This window comes from Lissotriton vulgaris, chromosome 4_1 (genome assembly GCF_964263255.1).
Source record: "Lissotriton vulgaris chromosome 4_1, aLisVul1.2, whole genome shotgun sequence".
NCBI lineage: Eukaryota > Metazoa > Chordata > Amphibia > Caudata > Salamandridae > Lissotriton > Lissotriton vulgaris.
The window spans coordinates 1,270,890,373-1,270,916,706 of NC_141691.1; the positions used below are offsets into that span (position 1 = coordinate 1,270,890,373).

Below are 26,334 nucleotides of genomic sequence, written 5' to 3' on the forward strand. Positions count from 1 at the left end.
AGAAGTAGTGCGTTGGTGAAGAGCAGCCGTACGATTGGTGCGTGACGTTGCCATTGGGAAAGTGAGTCTACTGGCACAGAGAAATCACTGAAATGAAGAAATCCACAAGATAACACAGTATGCAAGAGGGAAAAACCTCCAAGAACTGCTAATATGTGAGGAGAAAAAACAGCAGAAGAATTCTTGAAACGTCAATAGAAATGGCTCAACACTGATGCACTCTTCCCAATAATAATAAGTAAAAACAAAGAATTTAAAAGAATCACATATAAGTCCAGAGGAGGGTCATTGTATATGCAGTAAGAAGTCAAATTCACCAGGAGGCAGAAGTGAGGAAGTAACTAAAATGGCGGACACATCCTGAGGAGAAGGAGATTAATGCTAGTCAATCAGCATGGAAAACAGCACTCAAGGTGCAGGAAAATGCATCCAAAATCAATTAAAGACCAGCATGCACCAGAAGTAAACTCACAGCTTGGCAGACAATGAGGAGTTCAGAGAGGCAGCCCTCCTTCGCAATAAACGGTAAACGCGGCAAAAATTCATCAAAATGGCAGCCGCGCTTCAAACGCGAGCCGCCAGGAACATGAGAGAACAAAATACCGGTGTGCGCGGCGACTTATAGGCTGGAAAGCACATGCGCGGGTACCAGAGAGTTTCCGCTGTTCTGCAACGCTGTTCCGGCAATCCAAGAAGCAGTAAGTTGCCTGGAAGGGCTCCCGTCGCCTCACCCCGCAACTGAGCCTCCCGGACCTGCGGCCATCTTCCTTGGCCCCTTAGCCACGCCCCGCTTCTGAGCATTCTTGACCAGAGAGAAATGGTAGGGTGGAAGGTCGAAATGGGTACGCAAAGGCACATCATGAATTCTACTCCTATGCTTAACAGATACACTGGGAGGAGATGGCAGAACTTATGAAGCACCTACCAGAGCAGTACTAAAGGAGGGTGAGCTTCTTCGTGGAGGAGGGAAAGAATATTGCAAACACATGCTTAAAATCAGCACTGCTTGCTGCCTTCACAGCAAGTACAAAACTGATGTCAGGAACAACATTGAGGAGGCATGCCTGGCTGCAGGTTTCAGGCTTCCAACAATGAGTGCAGGCCAACATCATTAGCACGCCATTCAGTAGGGAAAACCTGTTAGGTGGTGCAGTGGATGACACACTGTAGTGACTAAAAAATGACATTACAGCAAAGTCGATGGGAAATCTGCAGTTTAAAGGTCAACTGAGAAGGAGGGATACTCCCACAAGAAGACTTACGGGTAGAGTGGCTTCTGTGCCATCACACCTCATCATTTTCCAGTATGCAAGTTATACACAGGTACAGACACAACATTGGCGATGTCAAAAGCCTTATAGGCATCCTTTTCACAGATGAGCAAGCAATGGGGGACAGCCACCCAGAGAAGTGGCATCAGCAAGGAAGTGACTTACAAAGCCAGAGCCCTCCTCCACACACAACACCAGCGGAGGGAGGAATAGTTCCTTCTTTCTGGACTGGAGGGAAGTCACATCAGGCAGATGGCTACTCAACATCATCCAGCATGGCTATTGCATGGATCTGGTAAAACACCTGCCAAATTGGGGTCCAAAGATAACATTCCTATGCCAGGAACTGAGAGAATTGTTGCAAAAACAATCAATAGAGAAATTACCCCTGAAGGAGATCAACCAGAGAAACTACTCAACATCTTTCCTGGTACTAAAACTAGACAAAATCAATATGGCCAATTCTAGACCTTCACTTCCTAAACAACTTCATAAAGACATAATTCAAGTTAACTACACTACAAAAGGTTCTCCCACAAGTCTGGGAGGAGGATTACATGGCAACAATTGACCTGAAAGATTCCTATATGCACATCCTAATGAACCGCAGATACAAGCAGTTTCAAAACTTGATAATAGACAAGATTCACTACCAATTCAGGGTACTACCATTCAGAATAAAATTAGCCCCCAGGTTGTTCAAAAAATGCTTAGCAGCTATGGCAGCACACCTAAGAAGAAGGGGAATACACTTGTATTCCTACCTAGACAAGTAGCTTGTAAAGGCGAGTTCCTTGCACAAATGCAGAGATAGTATAAAACAATGATGGAAGAATCAACACAAGCAAGATCATTTCCCTGCGAAAAGAAAGTACTGATGATCACACAAGAAGCTCACCGCTACCAGAAAGTTCAGTCTCTGACAATGAGAACTGTAGAGAAGTTGCTGGGAATGAGGGCATCCTGCATACCACTTAACCCACATGCAAGTCTACACTTAAGAACAATCCAGGAATGGATCCAGAACCAATGGTCTCAAGCGAGGGGAGTTGGGATAATCTAGTGGTGGAAAAGTACAGGAGGAGGTGGCGTGGTTGAACAGAGTGAACATAACAGTTGGAAGACCCTTCATGCTACCAACTCCGACAGTGACCATCATCATAGACGCTGCTCACATGGGATGTGGAGCACACATGGAGAAGCTCAACATCAGAGGAGTCTGGAAATAGAAAAAGCGATATAACACATTAACTTATTGGAACCAAAGGCAATGTTCCTAGCCTTAAAAGCCTTTCAGAAGCAGTTATGGGGAAAATCAATTGAAGTTCAGATAAACAACACAGCAACAATGTTCTGCCTCCCCAAGCAAAGGAGAACAAAATCTTTCATCCTATCAAAACTGGAGGCGGACCATCCAAAGACAGATAACCATAACAACAATACATCTACCAGGGTAAACAATGTGGAAGCAGGCAAACTGAGCAGACATGCATCCATCTAGGAACTGAATCAGTGATTGAACACGTTTTACATAGATGGAGGACACCAGAGATAGACCTGTTTGGAAAACCAGAGAAGGCAAAATGCCAGTCCTTCGCATCCAGGCACACACACCACCGTTGTCTGGGGAATGCACTTTTGATAGACTGGTTAGGGTAATTTACATAAGCTTTTCCCCCAACCTGTCCCCCATCACTGTTACCTCTAGGTATCAACAAGTGCACACAATCACAGATGACGTTAATACTCATCGCTCCCCAGTGGACAAGACAGACCTGATTCTCATAACTGATGGGGATGGCACCCAACAATGCACAGAGACTGCCAGCGTCACACAATCGACTTTCCATGCAAGGGAAAACGCTCACCAAACACTCTCAGCCTAGCAGCATGGTTTGTGAAGTCATAGAATTAGGAGATTTAGGCCTCCCAGAGAAGGCTATGGCAGTCCTCTTGGAAGCAAGAAGACCAACAACCAGGAAATTCTACACAGGAAAAAAAGGAGAGATACACAAGGTGGTGCCAGAATTCAGGTTTTCTTTCAAGACAGGATACAAGATAGCACAGTAATCTGATACCTGACACACCTCCTAGAAACCAACCTAACCTGTGCGTCACTAAAGGTACATTTGTCAGCGATAATGGCCTATATAATGACGAAACATAGGGAGAAGCTTCTTCATTATGCCGGTGATCAAGCGGTTCTTAGAAGGGGCTAAAAGAGTATCTCCACCAAGAAGCTCACCAACACCCTTGTGGAACCTAAATGTGGTGCCTACACAACTGATGAAGGACCCATTTCAGCCACTCCACGTCAATATTAAAATATATCATGCTCAAGACAACGTTTCTAATTGCAATGACTTTGCTTAGCAGGGCAAGTGAGCTACAAGCACTCACTATACAGGAGCCATACCTGCAAACACACAAGGACAGGATAGTCACGAGGACCAACCCATAATCCCCTCCAAAGATCCTATCTTGCTTTCACATAAACCAGGTAATCCGGACACCTAATTCTTTTCAAGGACCATAGACCCAGGCCTAAAGAGCTCTACATACACTGGACGCGCACAGGGAAATAATGTACTACCTGTGGAGAACAAAGCCAACCAGGAAGGGGAAACAGTTCTTTGTATCATTTGCAGACAATAAAAAAGGAATGCCAGTTACCAAGAACACTATCTCAAGATGGATATCTCATACAATACAACTGTGTCACAAAGAGACTGCCATGCTATTGGAAACTAAGCCAGGAACCCATTCAACTAGAAGGAAGGGAGCCACCTTCCTTAGCTTTCTTGGCAAACGTCTCTCTGAGTGACAAATGTATAGCAGCTACATGGTCCTCAGTCCACATGTTCACAAAACAATACTGCATCAACAACCAAGTGAACAGGGAGGCACAGGTGGGACAGGGAGCACTGAAGCATTTATTTGCACTCTCAGGCTCATTTCCAACCCACCCACCACAGTGAGCAAACCGAAACAAAATGAATACACAGCATGTAAATCCAGGAATTATTCATGCTGCAAAATGAAACGTTTGCTTACCGATAGCAGTAGTTTTACAGCTTAAAGAATTTTCTGGATTTACATGGAACCCAACTGCCTCCCCAAATAAAATGAGGCAAGGAAAAGTTGACGGCGTAAAGGGAAATACAAGTCCAGAGGAAGCCTACGCGACACTAAAGTGGTCATACAATCGACAAAAAAGAATCTGAATTTGGTGACCATGCACAGGGGCTTCCAAAATGATCATCTGATGTCAAGAGAAGGGTGGACTAGGCATCCAATGGTGAAAACAATCAACGCCCAACACCAAAGAAAAAAAAAGCATTTGCAATGCAATAGGTCTCGCATTTACACAAGTTTAAGCTATTGGCATTGTAAATGACAGTGTTTTTTTATGTTTCAAAAACCAAAAGATAAATAAAAGGCATTGGCATTTTCAATGCCAATAGCGGAAACTCTTGTACATGCGAGACCTGTTGCATTGCAAATGCTTGTTTTATACCTTGTCATTGCATACTGTCTGTTTCATTATCGCACAGTGTAGACCCACTTGCGCAAATGTCAATTATCTCGCCCAAAGGGCATTGAATGCCTTCTATTATTGCATTGATCAGTGCAGGATTTCTGTCTGAATATAAGAATGTTCTCATAGTGATAAACGTGCTGAAGCCACTTTGCCGCCTATAGCTATCTCTGGCATTAAAGTTAGATTTCTGTTCAATTATATTGCAGTAACTGCACTCGTGCAAGCGCTGCTGTCACTGTGCATGCATCGCCTGTATTTATAGATCACAATTACCATAGAATTCTATCTGATCTTCATGCATGGTGCTCTTTTTCCTCATAGAAACAAGGCTGACACATACATTATGCATTATCTGCATTGCTGATAAAAACGCAGGCTTTCTGTTTGATTACAATACAGTGTGCTCCCTGCACCCCATATGTGCTGATGACACCCGTGCCTCCTTGTGAGCCAGCATGGCCTGTGTTTATTCTGAACATTAATGCTCGATAACTATCTGATTGATGTTGTCATTTCACATTTTTGTACATCAATCATGGGCTCTCCACACCCCAGCAGACACCGGCCTCTCCATGCATGCTTTACCTGCCTGCTGGTATTGTGGATATGAGTGCAGGCTTTATGTTTATCATGGAACATGCTCTCCTGGTACATATAATATGCATTAATGAACCCAAGCCGCGTCTTATGTCTGCATTATCTGTATTTATTCTGAATATTAATTTAGTATTTCAATCTGAATATTAGCCATGGCGCCCTCCTCGCTTCTGTGCACAATTATGTCACTATGCATGCATTGCATAAAGGGCCCACGGGTCCGGATTACTAGGAGGTTTTCAAACTGTCTGAATGTGCTCAGCCAAGCACAGTGGTGGGGTTTCCCTTTTTCAGGACAGTTCCCCTCACACACCAGAGGTGTCATGCTTCATCATAGGGGTGCCTCCTCACGTGGAAGACCTAGTCTTCACGTGGACTACAACCCCCTCTCTATGTGGGAGGAGCTCAGGGATGTTTTATTGAGTCAGGAGGGGTGTACTAAGCCCCTATGTGAGACGGGCGTGTGTGCAAAAAGGAGAGAGTGCAGTGCTGTGATGTGAAAGTTAAAACTGGCTACAGGGTTAGCTATATAGTAACTTTATTCAGCTACCAGCCGTCAGGATTAAAAACAGCGAGTGGCTGATAACACAAGTGCCAACATTAGAGACAAATGTGTATATCGCTAGACCAACATGTCTTGGCCAAAGAGACCTATACTAGTGTTGCAGCCTTCTTCAGGGTCAGTTATGCAGCTACTGCAATAGTTATGTGCAACTAAACGTGAAAAAACATAAAAACACATGAATAAATCAAGCGTATGATACTGAATCAGTGTGATAGACTGTTCAGTATGCACGGCATACAACCTATAATGGAGACAAAAAAGCATGTTTGTCTCGAAATGCATATGCTGTACAGAGATAGTATGAATCAAACAGTGTAAAACCTCCTGAGTGTTAATTTTCTAAACACATATACATATTAGATCAATGTGCTGTCAGAAATGACGTGTGACTCACCACTATAGATTGCGGAATTCACTACGTCTGTCCCGGCATATTAGCCATGTGGTACATGCACCAAAACGCTGGGTCGCTGAATAAAGTTACTATATAGCTAACCCTCAAGCCCCCAAGTGTATTTTTTATTTACTATGCTTGCATTACCAGCTGCAAAAACAACAGTTGATGGACAGAATGCAGAACAATGTCATACATCCACCCCAGTACAGAGATCTGGGACTAAATCCATCGTTTTTTTGCTCACCACACCACCCCAGTTCAGACATGGATATATGCAAATCAGCCTTGACCCTGTGCCTCGTGGGAACAGTCCAGCCCGAACTGCCAAGCCATGTCTTCCCTGGACCGGAATCAAGCATCCTAGTGGCACCTCAGATGGGCACAGGGTCAAGACTGATTTGCATATGGCTGGGTTCAAAATGGAATGGCACGGTGAGCAAAGAAACAATGGATTTAGGCCCAGATCTCTGTACTGGGGTGGATCTATGACATTGTTCTGCATTCTGTCCATCAACTGTTGTTTTTACATTTGCATTACCAACTGGTAATGCTTTTGCGAGCGCAGGCTTTCTGAATGACTTCCTTGAATTATGCTTTCCTCGCTCCTGTGAATGCAGCTGCCACTCATGCCCCCTCCTGCATGTCTTTCAAATATTCATGATTATATGTAAGTGTCGTCATAATGTAAAGTGCTCCCCCTTGCACCTACAGTGGTCTCCCTCCATGCATACATGCATGACCTGTATTTACCGCTGACATTGCGCAACCCTTACAAATGTAAAAAAAATGCCTCGTGCCCCTTCGCTATAGGAGGGCTGATGTCATTGTACCTGCATCTTAGTAGGAATATGATAATAATTTTGCATGATCCCATCGGTCCATAAACAATGATTTCACTGTAACTGCACCACAAGCACTTCCTATGAACATTACTGTTCGATCTGTGTTTGGTTCCACCGCAGTGCGCTCCTCTAGCGCCATAAGCACTGATGTGTGCATGACCTGCATTTATTCAGTGTATTAATAAAGGATTTATATTTGGGTACACAGTAGTGTGCCCCCAATACTATTTACAGCCACGTCAGCCAGTCTGCACTACATGGATGTGAAGTAGAGATGAGGCAGGAAACAGTTGTTGAAACTATTGAATAATAGTTTATTTGAAGTTAAGACAGCAGATTACAGGAGCGCAGCCTGCCAAAGTGAAGTCCAAGGGTAAACTGACTGCAATACAGTTAAGGTATAACTGTGTCTAGTATGACACGAGGGATGCACTTTTGAAGAGAAACATTCTCTTCAAAAGTGCGTGCAGCTTAATAGAACACTTGACAGAAGGTAATACATGAGCGCGCCGTAGCGTGCCATGTTAACATTTAAAAGAAAACACTTACATGTACTTTACATCTTCTCCCTATTTACATAAATAAAATAAAATAAAAGGAAAATAAAAAGTCAAAACTTAAGAAAGAAAATAATCTTTGAAGCGAGTTGGAAGGGAACAATTTCTGTGACACCTGTCAGAGGAAACATAAGAAGAACTTGCATCAACAGGAGGGTTAAGAGTAGTATCACATATTGGTTCCTCAACATTAGAACCTGCAATAGAATTTGAGTTAGGAGCTGAGAAACGAGAACAAGGAGAGGAAACAAGTGAATGTTCATCAGAAGTAGTACCTAAAGGAAAAAAAGAACAAGAGGAGGATTCATTTACATATTTACTAGTGGAGATTTTTCTTGCTTGTTCAGGGGTAAGTCTGACAATGACACGCTTACTCGACCACCCCTTCCCATCAAGGAACAGAGAACCCTTAGATACTTTGAGGACCTGGGCAGGTAAAGAAAAAGTCGATAGACCTTTCTTAACCTTGCTATTAAACTTAACCATGACCCAGTCTCCCACATTGAAAGGTTGAATAGAAGAAAGAAATTTTGAATTACATTTTTTCTCTTGGATCAATTGCTTAGAAGCAACACTTACTTTAACAATTTCCTTGTCGTTGCAAGCTAAGCAAGAGTTGTCCTTAACTTTCAAGTCTTTTATCCAAGATGGACAAACATTCCCATTTGGGTTTCTTTTTCTCAGAAGTCTGAAAGGGGAAACACCAGTTGTACTATGAGGGGTAACTAAATAATACCATAATTTGCCCCTAAGGAATTTTTCAACATCCAAATTAGAAGACACAGCAGTCTGTATTCCTTCCTTGAAAAACCTATTCATTCTCTCTATCAGTCCATTGGATGAAGGAGAATACAGTGCCACTCTAAGATGTTTAATATCATATGACTTAAGAAACGACTCGAAAGAGGATGAACAAAAATGAGAGCCATTGTCACTGACCAATTCTCTAGGGGGACCCTCAGAGAGAAAAATTTTACTAAGAAAATCAATGGCAACAACAGAAGTGGGAGAATCTGCGAACTCAAAAGCACACCACTTAGAATGGTAGTCAACCAGTGAAACAATAAAACGTTTATTACTAGGTAACACCTCCCAAGGACCAGAAAAATCAATAGCCAGCTTTTGCCAAGCTTCGACAGGAAAAGGAACTGTATGTAAAGGTAAAAGGGGTGTCTTCCAATGCTTATCCGAAACCAAACAAGTAGAACAAGACTCAATCCAGTTAGAAACATCCCCATCTAAACCTGGTCACCAAAAGTGCTCCTTCAATTTCCTTGAGGTGCTACCAATGCCAAGGTGTCCCTGATGAGCAGAGTCAAAAAGTTTTTTCCGAATACCTAAAGGTGGGACACATAAATCACCCCTAAAAATGGCATAATTTACAATGGTAACTTCACCAGACACTTGAGCAAAGACCTTCAATGAAGCAGGAAGTGAGCGAATTCTTGGCCAACCAGAAATAATTCGATTTTTTACATTGAGAAGAACTGAATCTTCAGAGCAACTATGCTGCCAATCAGCCTCTGATATACAAAAAGGTGAAAGGACCAACTCCTCTATGGATGCTACAACACATTCAACGTCATCAAAGGAATCCTCCTCAGCATCATTTTCAACTAAAGTCAGTCTTGAAAGAGCATCAGCTCGCAAATTATTGCCACCTGAAATGTGTCTAATTGTAAAATTGTACTCATGTAGCTTAGACAAAATGCGAACTAATCTAGAAGAAGCCTTGCCTGTTCCATTACCATTGAGAAGATGAAGTAAGGGCTTGTGATCACTGAGGAGGGTGAAGTGTGATCCCCAGATAAATGTTTTAAATTTCTCAATTGCCCAGGAACAGGCAAGGGCTTCTCTTTCAATAGTGCTATAATGAGACTCAGCTACATTTAAGGCTCTTGACGCAAAACCTACAGTATTCTCCCTACAAGAGTTTCTTTGAGTTAGCACTGCACCTAAACCCCTTTGGCTAGCGTCAACAGCAATAGTACATTCTAAACTTGGATTGAATGAGGATAGGGCAGGTGCTTCTACAATGACCTTTTTCACCGTGTCAAAAGCTTGGTTAGCTTCCTCGGACCAAATGAACTTAACATCTTTCTTAAGTAAGGTGCGGAGAGGTTGGACAAACTGAGAATAATTTTGGATAAAGCGTGAATAGTACTCAGCAAGCCCAAGAAATGACCTCAGAGCATCCTTATCCTTAGGGATAGCAACATTGGAAATAGCTTTGGTTAAACAAATCTTTGGTTTAATACCATGTGCAGAAATATTGTGACCAAGATAGTCCAGTTCTTTTACCATAAATATACATTTCTTAACACCCAAGGTTATGCCAACTTCTTGAAAGCGAGACAAAACCTTCCTCAAAACTTTAATATGTTCTGATCTATTTTTCGAATGTATCAGAACATCATCCTGATAAGCTTGTACATTTGGGATGTCATGCAAAATTGTGTCCATAAATTTTTGGAAGACACTGGCGGCAGAAGCCAAGCCAAAAGGAAGTCGGAGATATTTGAATGCCCCAAAAGGAGTTATGAAAGTTGTTAACTCAGAGGAGGACCTCGAGAGAGGGATCTGATGATACGCACTCTTGAGGTCCAAAAGTGAAAAAATTTTAGATTCCGAAATGCCTGTCAACAATTCTTGAATTTTCGGTAATGGATGGCAATCCACAATAATGTTTTGATTAAGGGAGCGCAAATCTGCACACAAACGAATCGAGGAATCCTTTTTTTTAACGACAACTATGGGACAAACCCATAAAGAAGAATTGGTAGGGACAATAATACCTTCTGAAACCAAGTTGTCTAGGACTTTTTTAAGCTCATCTCTTACATTCAAAGGAACATTCCTCAGTTTATGGCAGACAGGAATGGCATTGGGTTTCAGTCTGATCAGATGCTCAAAATCCTTGATGTAGCCCACAGAATCTTTGAAAACTTCCGGAAATTCAGATATCAAGTTTTGAATCTCCAGGTTTTCCTCATGAACTACATTAAAAATCGAGGTCTCATTGATTCGAACTGGTGAATCAGAACCAGGAACTAATTTCAAACCCATTCTAGCCAAGTCTTGCCACCCAACAATAAGCTTTCCATCAATTGCAATATAGACTTTCGTTGTAGTAAACCTACCCAAACATTCAATTCTTGTAACAAAATATCCTAACATATTAATACTCTTCCCATTATAGGCTTTGGGAATGATGTCAAGAGGACGTAAAGTTTCACTCTTACTCCAAAATTCATCAAATAAAGTATCAGAGATGATGGTAACGGGTGCCCCCGAATCTGCCATCATGTCTAATTTTACATTATCAACAATTACACAGCAAGTGGGGTCTTTGACACGTGTAGTATGGTGATCAAGCTCAACTAAATCAATAGATAAAATTTTTCTTTCAGGTATAGATCGGTTAGAATCAACATTTTGAATTGAATTGATATGAAGATCATCAAATGGAGATTGTAAGGAAGACATGTCAACATTAGAAACATTTACATGAGGATCTTCAACAGAAGAAAGATTATTGATCCTAACTGCTTTCCTGTTTCTACAAACAATATTAAAGTGACCAATTTTGCTACAAAAAGTACACTTTTTACCCAATGCAGGACATGTGGGACTGTTACTAAGGTGACTTTTTGAACCACATCTAAAACAATAAGAATTAAATTTCTTTTGAAAAGGTTTAAATGATGAGTTCTTTTGAAGAACAGCGTTAATTTGTACATCCTTTTCATGTTGAAGGAGATTTCCATCAGTGATGTATCTCGAAGAAACAATCGACCTGTCAACGCTCTTGGCCATATCTAACACTTCACTTAAAGTGGGGTCACGACAACTCAAAATTCTCTCCTGAATCTTTTTGTGGTAGCAGTTGTAGACAAATTGGTCTCTGAGAACAGTGTCTAGATATGCCCCAAAATTACATTCTGCAGCCAAATTTCTCAAAACGGAGATGAAGTCCTCGACAGACTCATCTTGATGTTGTTTCCTTTTCATGAAGTTGAAACGTTCCATCATAACACTGGGCTGTTCAATACATTTTTTATTCAATCTTAAAACTGCATCTGTGAAAACATTCCATCCATCTCCATTTCCTGGTGGAGGTTCAGACAATGGAAGATTGTTGAAAATCTCCTTTCCAGCAGTTCCCAAATGACTATATAGAATAGCCAGCTTCCTTTTTGCAGAGTATTAGTATAAATCTTTATTCGGTAAATTGATCACCATAAAAGACAACAATATACATTTAAAATACATTCCATCAAGTTATACTAGCAGCAACAAGGGTTGACCATACTTAAAATACGACTCAACACTGACATAATTAATAAAACCACAGACATAAAAAGATACTCCAGGTACTCTGAATTAACAGCTTCAAACAACTCCACTCAAGGTGGGTAGCGGCCTTGCAATCGTTCCCAAAGATCTTAATCTAATGATCCAGGCACTACCTAAAAACTTTGCCACCCCGCATATCAATGGGGTAGATGATAGATCTGAAGTAATCACTCGTAATGCCGAGCGATGGCACCTCATCCCCAGACTTTTACATACTGGTTTCAACCAGTTTTTCCGCGCCACTTTATACGCGGGGCAGGCAAAAAGTAGATGGGCCACAGACTCTTTGGGGGCCGCACAACCAGGACAAGATTGCGAAGGGCCGCCCTGGTTGGACCATTTTGAAGTAAATTCGCGTACCGGGAGGGTACCATACCTTAATTTTAAAAAGAGGGACCTGTCTAGAGGCTTAGTTATCAAGTCAAGGAAGGGTTCAAGTTTCCTTGCACTCTTACACTCCAGAAAAGACTCTGTAAGTGAACCCCCTGATATACCACGTAATGCTTCAGCCTGAACCCAGTCCCAATAAAATTTCTTGATAACCATTTTGGGCGGGGGCGCTTGAGACTCCCAAATATCTCTCAAACCCAATTGGGAGACCAGTAGCCTCAAATTTTTCAACCAGCCAATTTTACACCCAGAGTCGAGTAAAATTAGCTCGTCCAGTACTTCAGCATATTTGGCCAACTCCTTAGTCCTTCTCAGGCGAACCCAAAAAAGCAATGGTCGCAGCCTCACTATATCCTTTAGGGCACGTCTACCAAGGTCTAGTCGCAAAGGGATAAGCGGAGTGGAAACAGGGAGTGCCACCACATCTCTAAAAAACTTATTTTCTGCTAATGTTAGCTCGTTTACATTGTCGAACCCCCATAGTTCGGAGCCGTACAATGCAGACGGGAGTATCTGGCCATCGTAGATGGCCATTACCGGGGAGACTGGTTTGCTAATTGATGCCCGGTGCTCTCGTAAGATCACACCCGACACTCTTTTGTGGCCCAATAGCATTTTCGCTAAGTGATCCTTCCAGGTCATTCGACTATTTAGCCGGATCCCCAAATAGTCGAATGCCTCGACCAACTCCAAGGGAGCCCCATTAAGCAGAAAGTTGTTTTTAAAATTTTTGGAGGGTGAAAAGGCCATCAATTTGGTTTTAGTGGTGTTGATGGTTAGGCCCCTCTCTGTACAGAAGGAGGCAAAACGCTGCAAGAGTTTGTGCAGGCCTATCGGGGATTTAGCTATCAGTAAGGTGTCATCAGCAAAGAGTAGGGTCTGAATCTTTTCCCCCGCCAGGGTTGGGGCATCTGTCTCCTCTCCTCTCAGATGGTCCACCACTCCATTCACAAACAAGGAGAAGAGAGTCGGAGCCATGACACACCCTTGGCGGACTCCACTCCTCACAGGTATCCTGTCTGTCAGTTGGCCCTGGGTACCCCATCTAATCCTAGCGTATGTCCCCTCGTGGAGTCTTACAATTAATCTTAACAGTGGGCCAGGAAAGCCCATACCTTCCAGAATCTCCCAAAGTTTAGCACGGGGGACCAGGTCGAAGGCTGTTTTGAGATCTATGAAGGCCATATATAGGCTCCCCTTCTTGATGGTAACTGCCTTCCAATAGATCCCAAACAGCCGGAAGACCTGGTCCATCGTGCCCACCCTCTGGCGAAATCCGGCCTGCAAATGAGAAAGAATGCCTTCCTCCTCCATCCAGTCGCCCACCCTGGCGATAATGACCCTGCCAACCACTTTCTGGACCACGTCTATCAGACTAATCGGTCGGTAGTTGGCAGGGTCATCTCTTGCCCCCTTCTTGTACACTGTGACCACCTCGGCACCCTTCCATGAATCTGGCACGGGGTGTCCCTTTACTAACAAATTCATTATGGTGGCTATTAGATTTGCCCAGGATAGAGGTTCAGCAATCAAGAGGTCCCCGGGGATCCCATCCGGCCCAGCTGCCTTTTTGGGCGTCAGATGATTAATTGCTGCCACTACTTCGGAGGCCATAAATAAGCACTCCGTCTCCCCGTGAGGATCCCCTCCCACCCCACAAGCAGCCAGGGGGCTAGATGTATCTTCACTGCCGCCATACAGAGATGAAAAGTGATTGAACCATTGCTGACAGGTTATATGGGTTGCTAATGGCTGGGATTTACCCCGTCTAGCTCTATTAATTAGATCCCAAAAAAGTGTCGAGTCCCTCCTGCTAACGGCGTCTGTTATTTCCCTCCAGTGCTCCTCCTCCCATTCACGCTTTGCCAGAGCAATTGCTCTCAAGTACTCCCGCCTGGCCGCTCTAACCAGAGTAGGGTTCTTTGAGAGCAAGGCAACTGACAAACTTTTCCTCTTCCTCCTGCAGTCCGTAGAATACCATGGGTTGCTGGATATGGGGGGCGACCTAATAGATCTACGGGATTTCCCTTTAGAGGTGAAATAAAGACTCACTTGATCTATCGTGCCTTTATATGCAGAGTCTAGTTGTAAAGAAAGGTACGGAGGTCCAGCGACCACCCGTTCCATTGCCTCCAAGTCCCTATACAGGGCAACGATGTTAAATTTAATGGTCTCTAGTTGGTCTGCGTTTAACTGAGCCTTGTCCCACTTCAATCTACGGTTGCTTTCGTAGGGGATGATCTCTTTGGTTAGTTTCAGCGGTGCAATCGTCCCTTTCTCTTTGGTTTTTCCCCATTTAAACTTGCAGCAAAGCGGATTATGATCGCTATCCTGGGTGGGTACCACCTCCATATCAATAAGGTCCTTCCACATACTAATACTCATTAGAATATAATCAATTCTGGACGGGGCCGATAGCCTGTTAAAAGTTGTTGCACCTAATATATCAGACTGGGTCCTACCATTAAGGGCTCTTAATTTGTGCTCCCTAGTGAGGGCATTCAGTTGGATTGCCCTAGCAGACCATTTCCGGATGGGGGGTACCGTCAAGGGGGGGATAGACCACCTGGAGTCGTCCTCCTCAGTACCTAGTGGGTCATCACCAAGAAGAGGTTCGAACGTACAATTAAAATCGCCACCCACCATAATTCTAGCTGAGGGAGGGCAATTAGCTAGAGCAGAATCAAGGCTCAAAATGGTTACTGATGTATTATCCCCCACAGCCCCTCTAGCGTACACATTAAATAGTTCAAGCCTCATCCCCTCTATATGGCCCTTGGAAGAAAGGTGCATTAAATCATTACACTGGGTGTCATTAGAGGCCATGTCCCAATCTAGGTCAGTTCTTATCCAGACTATAAGACCTCCTGCTGGTCTACCTTTCCCTCTACTTATCGCTGGGGAAAAGAAGGTTGTGTAGCCAGATTTATCAATCGGAATCAAACACCAAGTTTCTTGGAACAGGCAGACATCGAACTTCTCGATGAATTCATGCCATTCAGGTATGTCTAATTTCCTTTTTAGCCCAGCTACGTTCCAGGAAATCAGATTTATTACCCTAGAACCCTTGTGCACCAGAGAGTACCCTTCCGTGATCACCCCCCCCGGCTCCATTCCCACACCTCTAGATTGGTGGCTGTTACAAAGTTGCCTGTCGGGTTCAACACAATCAACAATACCAGACATATCCGGGGCATCAAAATGGGGCATACTCGAGTGGATTACATTAGGGTCTTCTGTGGTGCCCTCCTGGGAAATGACACAAATAATTCCTCCTTGCTGGGGGTCCACTCCCTGTCTACCGCCTCCCTCCTCCATAGGCTGTAAGCATCAGTCGCAGTCCTCCATACCGCTGAGCTGCGAAAACCTGTTGAAAGTATCTAAGGGGGTGAACGGTCTAAGATGCTCCATTGCACCATTGTGGCTTGAGTGATGGCTCTGTGGAACCGTAGACCAACCAGACTGACCATTAGGGAAAAGCTGATGCTGGCCAAATACCTGATGAGTATTATTATAACCAAACTGCGTGGGCCATGGGGCAAAGGACTCTTCCCTACGTATGGGGGGGTAAGGAACCGACCTCGGGTAAAAGTAGGTTAAGGGCCTAGGTATAATAGAGTTTCCTCCTCCTGCATATGGCCAGTTTAAAATGTAGTCCACTGCACGGGGGTCTCTAAAATTGACCACCACTAGATCCCCGTCAATGTCTTTCCTAGTGTTACCCAACCACGGGAGCCTTCTAACATGTACAATATCTCCATCCAGATTTGGGGCTATAGGCCTGAATGTCCTCAGCCAATGGATTATTTTATTTTTCAATTGGCCATAACCTTCCTTCTTATTGTCTGCTAATGGAGGAACCCCAGTCATGACTACTACATAGGGCACCGCCTGGGGTGGAATTTCCACTTGAGGTACCCTAGTTAAAGGACCTCTAGTACGTCCCACTTCCCCCTTTCTCTCACTACTAATTACTGGGGGAGCCTTTGTCAATGGCCTTTTGGCGCCACCTTCTTTCCCAGCTACAGAAATGATGGGGGTCATTGTAAGATTTTCTTTATGAGTAGCAGGCGCCGTCTTTCCCTGGTGCTGAGACGACTGCTTAGACGGCTGGAGTAGAGCAGCGGGGGTAACTACTGGGGGTTTTACAGTCTCGGTAGACGAGACCCCAGTACAAGGTATAGGTTGTGTTCCCCCACTCCCCTGAGGCCTGGTCACCGTGGCCATACTATTTAAGGCAGCCTCTACTAAGGCCAATCTATTTTCGACTTTCCTAAGACTCTCAATCACGGGTAGCAACAGAGACCTCAGTAAAAGTTCGAGATCCCCTGCAGGTGGAGGAGGAGTCGATGAATTAATAAGCAAGGGCCCCTGACTGTTAACTAAACCTACTGTATTGGGGACCTCAACGAGCGGAGTAGCCACCATTGGTAATGCCTCGGGGTTTACAGTAGTTGCCACTTCCATGGTAGCCCTTACATGCGGTGAAGATAATTTAGGGCCTTTGCCAAAGTCTAAATGGGAAATTTTAACTTTGCCTTTTCCCGCCCTTAATTTCCTCCTTTTTGCAGAGTATTCATCTGATCCAATTGCCACTAAGTAATTTTCAAAACTTATGAACCACAACTTCCATGACTCTTTAGGTTTACCAGGGTTAGGTAAAAAATGATTCAAGTACACAATTTGTTGACTAGTGGCCATAATGGATAAATTAATAATGAATAGGAAGCTTTGTAAAGTTCTTTTAAAATTCTGATTACAGTATATAATGCAGATAAAATAAATAGACAAAAGCCTTAAGTCTCGTAAATTTCAAATAAATACCTTTTCAAATCGGTGCGCTCACTGTTGGAAACTGAGAAAAACACACTCGAAAATCACTCGTTGAAATGTTGTCATGGAAACGAGCTAAACGAGTGAATCAAAATGGCCGCCGGAGCGTGAGCGTGGTGACGTAGGCAAGATGACGTCATACGCGTCATGAAGCGCTCAACGAATCAACCATTGAGTTGCAAGAAATGAGAAAAGTAAATAAATTCCCAAGAGATCAGCGCAGCATCGTGCGATGACGAGGTTTTCAGTCTCAGTAGCGGAACATGAAGGTGAAGAAGCGAAGCGCACAATTAAATACAGGTATTTTAAAAAAAGAATGCGCAAAAATGGTAAAATGCTGTCGAAATCGCCGGGATCGCCGTAGTCCTTGTCGCCAAAATGTGAAGTAGAGATGAGGCAGGAAACAGTTGTTGAAACTATTGAATAATAGTTTATTTGAAGTTAAGACAGCAGATTACAGGAGCGCAGCCTGCCAAAGTGAAGTCCAAGGGTAAACTGACTGCAATACAGTTAAGGTATAACTGTGTCTAGTATGACACGAGGGACGCACTTTTGAAGAGAAACATTCTCTTCAAAAGTGCGTGCAGCTTAATAGAACACTTGACAGAAGGTAATACATGAGCGCGCCGTAGCGTGCCATGTTAACATTTAAAAGAAAACACTTACATGTACTTTACAATGCAGTTATTATAAACTGTTTTAATTGCTGCAATGCAACGTGTTGCCTTACAAACTGTGATGTCAGTATGCCTTCACCACCTACCTTTATTCTGAACATGATTGGCACTTTTGCTTTATTCTAATACAGCGTGGCCTGCCTCGCTATACAAACACTGGTGTCCGTATGGTGGCAAGACCTGAATTTACTCTGTATGCTAATGGTCTATTTCTGCCTGGTTCTATCACAGCATGCATGCTACACCTCGCTCACCAATCGGCCGTCATTGTGCCCACATCCCCCTATGCATTGTGAAGATTCCTAGTAGACTTCTGGTTGGCTTTAAAGCAACATGTTTCTCGTGCTCTATAAACACTGCTGTGAATTTCTGTTTGGTCGTAATGCAGCTGATGTGTCTGGGTCGGCATACCTGCACAACCTGCATTTATTCGGAATGTTACCATTTTAATGTTACATTTCTGTGTGGCTCTAGTGCTGTGTGCACCCCTTAATGTATAAATGTTAACAAGGGCGTTCATGCACCAATTCTGGGCGCTACTGGTAGAGTTGTTTGGCTCTAATGCAGCGTGTTCTCCACGCTCTATAAACATTGACGTCACCCTGCCTAGAAAACCGGCGCCTGCACGACCTTCATCTATTCTTTATATTAATGGTACATTTCTGTTCTTTTTAATGCAGCTGCCGCCACCATCCTGGCATGCCTGCACGAACTGCATGTATTCTGGCGATTCATTTCACATTTCTATTTGGCTCTGACGCAGCGTGCTCCCCTCGCTCTATAAACACTGACGTCACCGCTCCGCCATTACCTGTTGGTATTGCTGGGGCAGATGATGCTGCAGCTGGTGCTACTGTATTTCTTGTTCCTCTTCCTCCGCTGTTTTTGGTACTGGGGTTGGGGCTCTGCAGGGAAGGGAAGGTCGAGGCTTAGCCATGTTCACATTGAACAAAAAAAAACACAATAACAAACCCAAATAAAATATTAATAAAGAAAAACACCATAAAGAAATGACACACACACTCAGCACCGGAAGGAGGGTGGGGGTCGGGGGGGATGTCAAAGAGGGGAGATGAGCACCTCTTACCTCCTCACTGAGGAGCCGTAAAGATGCTATGGCATCCTTCTCTCCCATACAGTCTACAGTGCTCAGGTCTCGTCACATTTCGATAGTTACACAGAACCAGTTTGAATTCCAAACAAGCACTTGCAATGCAATAGGACTCGCATTTACTGACCTATTGCAATGCATCACGGACAAGTGGGAAAGCACGGACAACCCAAATGCGGACAGGGAAGGGGGCAAGAAGGCACGGACAAAGTAGTGCTCACAGTCTAAATAACACATACCCTACTGTGTAACACTCTAAGTAAAGGGGCCAGTAGCTATGGGAGGGTACAAATTATGACATGGCCATAATAAGGAGGGACTAACAAGCCTCATAATCAATTAGATGGCAGCATTTACGAAATACAATGACACAAGCCAATTAAAAACATAGGCAGAGAGTGGGCAGAGCTTCCACGGAGCTTCCACTCCATACTCCATTACTGCATGCCTCGCAGAGCTTGCAGCGCATGAGCGCTGCCGCTGTAGGCTCGACCTAAAAAGGAGAAAGAGAAAAAGAAACTACTACTACAAGTGGAGAGTTCTGGTTCAGTCTCTAGATGACAGAATAATGCATAGCATGTGAATCCAGAATATTTTTCAAGCTTCAAAACTACTCCTACTGGCAAGTAATCATTTTGTTATTTACATTTCCATGAATACTTGCACCACATTACAGAGAGTATATGCAAATCTCCAGAGGAAGTCTGTAAATTGAACATTTTGTACTTAAACATGAATTTGATGTCCAATGTGTTATACCATATAATGAAGTGTTGCAATTAAAGCTATGTAGCTAACGCTTGTGATGGTTACGAGGTGCAATGTTAAATGATAACAAGCAAAAGCCGTATGTTCTCTTGGTGATACTGTGCTCTACCTGTTTTCTAAATGTTGGCCTTAAGAAGTACTAAAAATGATTGCTAATAATCATCTAGAAGGGCCCGCCTGTAGTGACACTATGTAATAACTAGATATTCACATTCAGTCATTTTGATGATTACCCATAATGTCTCCTGAAAGGCACAGTGATTCACTTATGCAGTGAAAGTTTCATTCCAGACCTCCTCCGCTTAAAGCATTTGATTGGTAACTTTAATATCATTGCGGCTAATATGGCTTGTGTATTGCTGGTGTTGTAGTCAATGGTAGTTTTGTTTTAGTGGCTATGTTGTCTATCCCAATTAGATCCAAGTCCAGGAATGATACATTTGATGTAGTAATTGATGAAGTATATATAAAGTAACTTGTATTCTCTCTTTCTATAGTTTGAACAGTTTGAAAGCACCATTGGGTTTAAACTGCCAAACCACCGAGCAGCGAAACGTTTATGGAAAGTATGTGTGGAGCATCACACGTTTTTCAGGTATGCATTCTTATTATTGAGTTTCAGCCAAAAGACGTGCAGTAGTTAAAAATAGTGCATGAATATCTTTTCTCTTTTTGAGTCTGCTTTCTTAGCTGTACTTCCCTCCACTGGCAGGGATTCATATGCAATTTATTTCAGGTCATGCGAGACATACTGTTTACAATAAAGGGCGCAGAGCCTACCCATTGCTTACTATTCGGTAACTTCAGTGTCACTCTTCCTTGCTGCTTCTTAATTGGCAGGCACAGGCCAAGCATCACTTCTGTTTATTTCTATCAAGCATGCGCCCAGCACAGAATGATTCAACTTAATTAGTGGCTGTCCTCTGCTCTTTCTGTGATTGAGGGACAAGTCCTTCGCCCATCCCACTCCCCCCTACTTCTGACTGGTTCTCCCTCCCTCCTCCCGACTGGTTCTCCCTCCCTCCTCCCGACTGATTCTCCCTCCCTCCTCCCGACTGGTTCTCCCTCCCACCTCCCCTGTACCTCCCTCGTTCTGCTTTTTTTTAACACATTGCACAGCAGCACAGGCTGCTGTGCAACATGAATTCTTAAAAATGTGCAGTGCCGGCCGCATCATAGTACATTTTTTTTTCTTGACTTCAAGAGCCTCCCAAAGCTCAAAGGTTTTTATTTTCGTGGTCAGAGAACGGCGTACACAAAGCCTCCTAATTTCAATCCTGCTCAAACTCACTAAATCAGCTCTTCTCCTTTAAGCTAAAAATATTAATATGACCTTCAGTGCAATGACTGTGAAGCCAAAATTTGCTCCTTTTGCCTGGTAGTTGTTGGATGAAAAAGCATCATTGCCGCCTACGTGTGTCATTGGGAAGGTCGTATGACCTAAGATCAGGGTCTCAGTATGTAGAGGGGATGGGCTCCAAGCCTTCAGGCTCCCTGGGGCTGCTCTGCTCTTTATCAAGCTGTTCCTGTGGATCTCAGCTATGCCTGTGCTGTCAAGGCATACTGACCTACTTTTGAGAGGCTGAGAGAAAAAGACGGGGGGGGGAGGACAACAGAGAGAGAGACAGAGCGGTAGAGAGAGAAAACAAGGTATGCAGCACCGCTATTTGTAGATGGTCACATCAAAACAAAAAGGCCTACTTTAGTAAACCCCACCACAGATGCTTTGGAATCGACCAGCTTGTTTTGTACCTCTTTATTGTGAAGCGGAAAATCCGCCTGGGCCTTGGTGCGTTTCATGGCAATAATTATTACCTATGTAGAAACTTGAGAAATCAGGCAGCTTTTTTCAGATCAACTCCCAAGAATCGTGTAAAATGCCACCAAACACTCCCTTTGGTTTAGCAGACAATCCAGACACAGGATTTAAAGGGGGCTACCGCCAGGCTGTAAAATGCACAAGAAACGAACAGTGGCAAATCCAGTAGGTCTCACCAATGCAGGATCTATTGGCTTTGTCAATGCTTTTTAAGACATGTTGTACAGCAGCACGTGGTGCTGTACGGCATGGCTTAAAGTCTAGAAAACAATGACGCAGTCTGCGTAGACTGCGTCATATCGCTTTTTTCTTGACATTAATCCATTTTGCACAGCAGCTCATGCTACTATGCAACATGTCCCCAAAAAAATGAAAATCCACTAGATCTCCTATATGTGAGACCTTTTGGGTTTGCTAATGCTTTCTAAAGGTTCAAATCAAACTATGCTCATACATTCTTCAGCATGAGCCCCTCGCGTGTTCTGTTTGGAGCCTGTTTCACTTTTTTTCTGGTATCAGTAAGAATTTGACTCTTCGTTTAATTAAACAATTTTCTTCCTTGAGTTCGCCGAGAAACCTGAAGACACTGTTTGGTCTACATTTCAAATGTACTGAATAACTGTGGGTGCAAACCCTTCACTATATCTGGGTAAAATATAAACGCCTCATCCAGAACTGTAGTTACAAACCAACACGATTTAAGAATTATATTGCAGTTCCTAAAAAAATCTGCATTCTTGTTAATAAATCATTGCATTTTAAATGCCACTTTTTGCACTCCACGGCCAGAAGACCTAATCTTACTGGTTTACCTTTGGGATGGGAATGTTCCCTGTATGATGTACAGTCATCTACTCTGCCCTGCGTGCCCAGCTCTGAATATCTAGTATTCCTGTTCCTGGATTTTTGGTACCGGCCTCACGCTTATCTAGCATGTGTGCCAAGGCCTTCATCTGACCTTGGCCTTAGACAGGTCTTGGGCCTGGCTTGGAGGGGCGCACCATGCAAGACCTCAGAAGTGACAGGACTACTGTTCCTGGCACGAGTTGGTACACGTAGCACAGTGATGGCAGCATACCATGTTTTGAATTGTCTTATTATAACCAGGTATTTTTTGTGTTAGAGGAGTGGAACCATGTTGGCCTTTTCCCGCCCCATTACTAAGCCTTTCTCTTTTTAGGGTAGTAAAATGTTCTATGGACTACTCAAATCTCCCGCTCCTGTGTAGGATATTCTGTCCACAGGGTAGCCTCCTAATATTTCAAAGGTGCTTCCAATTCTCCTTTATTGTTGCTCTTTGTTTAACTTAAGACTACCACCTAGTACCCCAGTAGCACCTGGTGTGCATGCGCTTCTATCAGGTATCGACAAACTGGCTGCAAACATTCTAGGGGGGCAACAACAGCCCCTGGCAGATCTTGTTGCAGGGCTAAGCACACCATCAGACTTACTTTCTGTTAAGCCCCCCTATTCTTTGCCAGTCCCACTGCATGAGAGACCTAGGGTCAAGACAGTCTTACAGTGGTCACAGATGAAGAGAGATGCTGTCTTGGCAACCGAGAAACAGAACTTGGAATGGGGCTGAGCACTGCACACCTTGAAACACCTCGGGGGGAAAAAATCCTCAAATTAGGGCGTTTCCATACTTTTGATCTGAAACTTAATTCATTTTAGAGATTCCCTAAAATTATGTTGCTCTTTATCACTAAACATCTACCAACACAGTCTGTGGGGGTGCTAGATGCACGTTTAATCAGAAAATGTGCACCGTTATCCCATTCACTGCAGAACGATGCAGCCCAGGGTCCTTCTCTATGGAGAGGCAATTTCAACAACATTGTAGCAGCTTTTATCCTCAAATCTTTATGTTTTGTTAATTGGAATAATTTCCCTGACATGCCTAATTAAATTAGCTTTTTTTGCTGACAAAGATATCAACCAATCCATACAGCAGCAATTGCTCGTCTTCCAGATCTCATTGATGCTTCCACAAGAGCAGTGTCCTTGGTTGTTTCCTGTCCTTTATGTCTGTCTATGCCTGCCTCCCTTCTTCAAAACGCGTTAGACCAGGCGATTGATCTTACTCAGGAAGTCATTTTGAATTATCAAACAATGACGTTCCTATTCTATTCTCTAGCTATATAAGGGGAGTAAAATGTACACATATCGCAGAGCATTTCCACATTCCCTTGAGAATTATTGCGGCATGACTTAGTTGATATCTATCGTGGCAGGATGCGGGTCCCTTCTCATCTGCTCCTTTTGGAGGAATAACTCTTCTTTTCAAGCGCAACTCTTCGTTTTAATTTCTTCACATTGGTGACAATTGGGAAAATCCAAGCAGATTGGAGTTGAGCTGAAGCCCTGAAGACTGTAGAGGCTGCATTTAGAGCCAACATCAAACTTCGGGAGAGGACTGACGAGAAAACCAGTTGCATAGGCTGAGAAGAATGAAAGATAGATCGGAGCAACAAGGGAACTTCCCGGAAACGTGTGTGGGAATCCCTGTTGGACAGGCAGTCCAGCAGCTACACTTAATCCCTCCTGAAGTGCACGAGGACACCATTTTATCCAACTGACTTTAGCCTGCATAGCCTTTGTAATGTGGAGTCCAGGCATCACACTGTGGTCACTCAGCAAAACTAATTCACCTCCGAGAACAAAAAACCTTAGGACCTTATAAGATTTTTTTCTTACATTTTTTACACTGTGCATTGCAAGTAACACCTCTGTAGATGTGTAAAAACATATAATAATCTTTATTTAGTCAAGGCTACAAAAATACAACATCTCCCAAAATATCTCACACCCCACATTTTATGAACAGACATTGAAATTACATTGAAATTACAAAATAAACAATAAAACACAGCACCTGCCATCTCCATAAAATCCATGGCACATGAAGGGGATTCGTTTTCTTGAGTGGTATTTAAAACTCTGTCCCCTTCAGTATTGTTCTCTTTAGAAAGTAGTGATTACCATGCGGTCAGGCATCAACATCTTTTTGGGTACACTTTACATGCAGCATATTGTGATGTTGAATCCAGGAATAATTAAGGAGTCTGGTACTTACACACTGTCATGAAGTGCATGTGGCGGCCATAATACAGAATACCTCTGCACCGGATTACTGTTTGGTAATGCACTAGCATGCCTCGCACTTTCAGCCATTTCTTTAGTGCTTTCAGCTCCCGATTACTGTGTAGTCATTACTAGCGCACATTACACTTTCAGTAACTGGATAATTCCGCGCCAACTTATCGTTTTCCCATGAGGTCATTTGTTTTCTTTATTCAAACTGCTGTGCACCAATCGAGGGACTTTCTTATGTACATTTTCAAGAAATAGGTACTGTCACATCCTGTTGGAGAAACTCATAAAACTATTTTGGGGTGTACTGTTTTGACATACATTGCAAGGAATGTTCGCCGTTTTAGTTTATCAATTTTGTCGACTTGGGCATTCTTTGGGAAATTATATTTTATTACCAGCAATGTCCGTATTGCTACCCCACCATTCTTTCTTCAATTGGGGACCTCCAATGGGTTTGGGACTTTGTTCTGCTGCATTGCTTGCTTTTGTAGAAGTCATTGCTGTGGAGTAATGCAACCCTCAGAAACTGCCTCTATTAAAGCATTGCCTTGGAGCGGGTGGTCTCAAGTAGATTTTTTAAAAAATGTGCTGCCCTTGGAGAAGGCTGTCAATATTTATGTTTTTTAATATGATGTGAGGCAATTGAATATAAGTAATGGAAAAAAGTGAATATGGTATTTAAAAGATTTGCATCTTATTCACGAGCACAAAGTAATGACGACACCTTTAAGGAATATGTTTTAGCTTTCATCGCTTTAGCAGTGTCATGCATTTGAGACTATAATTTGTGACAAGGTTTTGAGGGGTCAGGAAATGATGAAAACAAAAAGTTGAAAATGTAAAAAAGACTTGGATGGGCATGGAGACAATTTTGAATGCTACTAAGAATGCTGCTGAGAGCATTGAACTATTTGTAAAACAATCATGACACCGAAGGTCACGGATATTCCTTTTTAAATAATGCTAGGAGAACTGAGACATTACTAGATGGCAGTGTTGTGAAAAGTCATTAACAACATTGGCAAGAGAGACAAAAAGACTAATGGATAAGAGGAAAACCATCGGTATCATGTTACATGCGTGGCAGTTTTATCATGTAGGAAACTTTGAAGGGTGTCCTGCTACAGACAAATCTGTCCTTGTGGCAAAAAATGGGGTCACTTTGAAAGGGTGTACAAGCGAACGTAGAAAACAAATTTATTGTGTCATAGAAAGCAGTGCGGGTGTCTCAGTGGTTTTATGTGTGAGTGATAACAAACCAAGAGAGTTTCCTAAATGTTTTGTATGCATGGATAAAACAATTGTGAATAACAAGGACCCCCTGAATGTGGATCAATTTCCTGGGTCAGGGCAAAATGTATAATGACAAATAGCAATCCCATGCAAACCAAAATTCAACAAAGCAATGAGGACCAGCAAATTATAAATAGCACTTTACTAGAGAGGATTTTGTATAAAAACAATTAGAAATATTTAATAATTTTCCTAATACAAGTTGATTTAAAAAAGGATAT

The 26,334-nt window shown here is 43.0% G+C and overlaps 1 protein-coding gene across 30 annotated transcripts in view; it reads left to right on the forward strand.

Annotated features, from left to right (window-relative positions):
• Positions 1 to 26,334, forward strand: part of EPB41L3 (erythrocyte membrane protein band 4.1 like 3) — an 878,261-nt gene that overhangs the window by 656,451 nt on the left and 195,476 nt on the right. For all 30 annotated transcript variants that reach the window (XM_086965494.1, XM_086965496.1, XM_086965495.1 and 27 more), the window contains exon 10: positions 20,403 to 20,500. In XM_086965494.1, the coding sequence (XP_086821620.1) occupies positions 20,403 to 20,500 (98 nt within the window). The remainder of the gene's footprint in view (positions 1 to 20,402; positions 20,501 to 26,334) is intronic.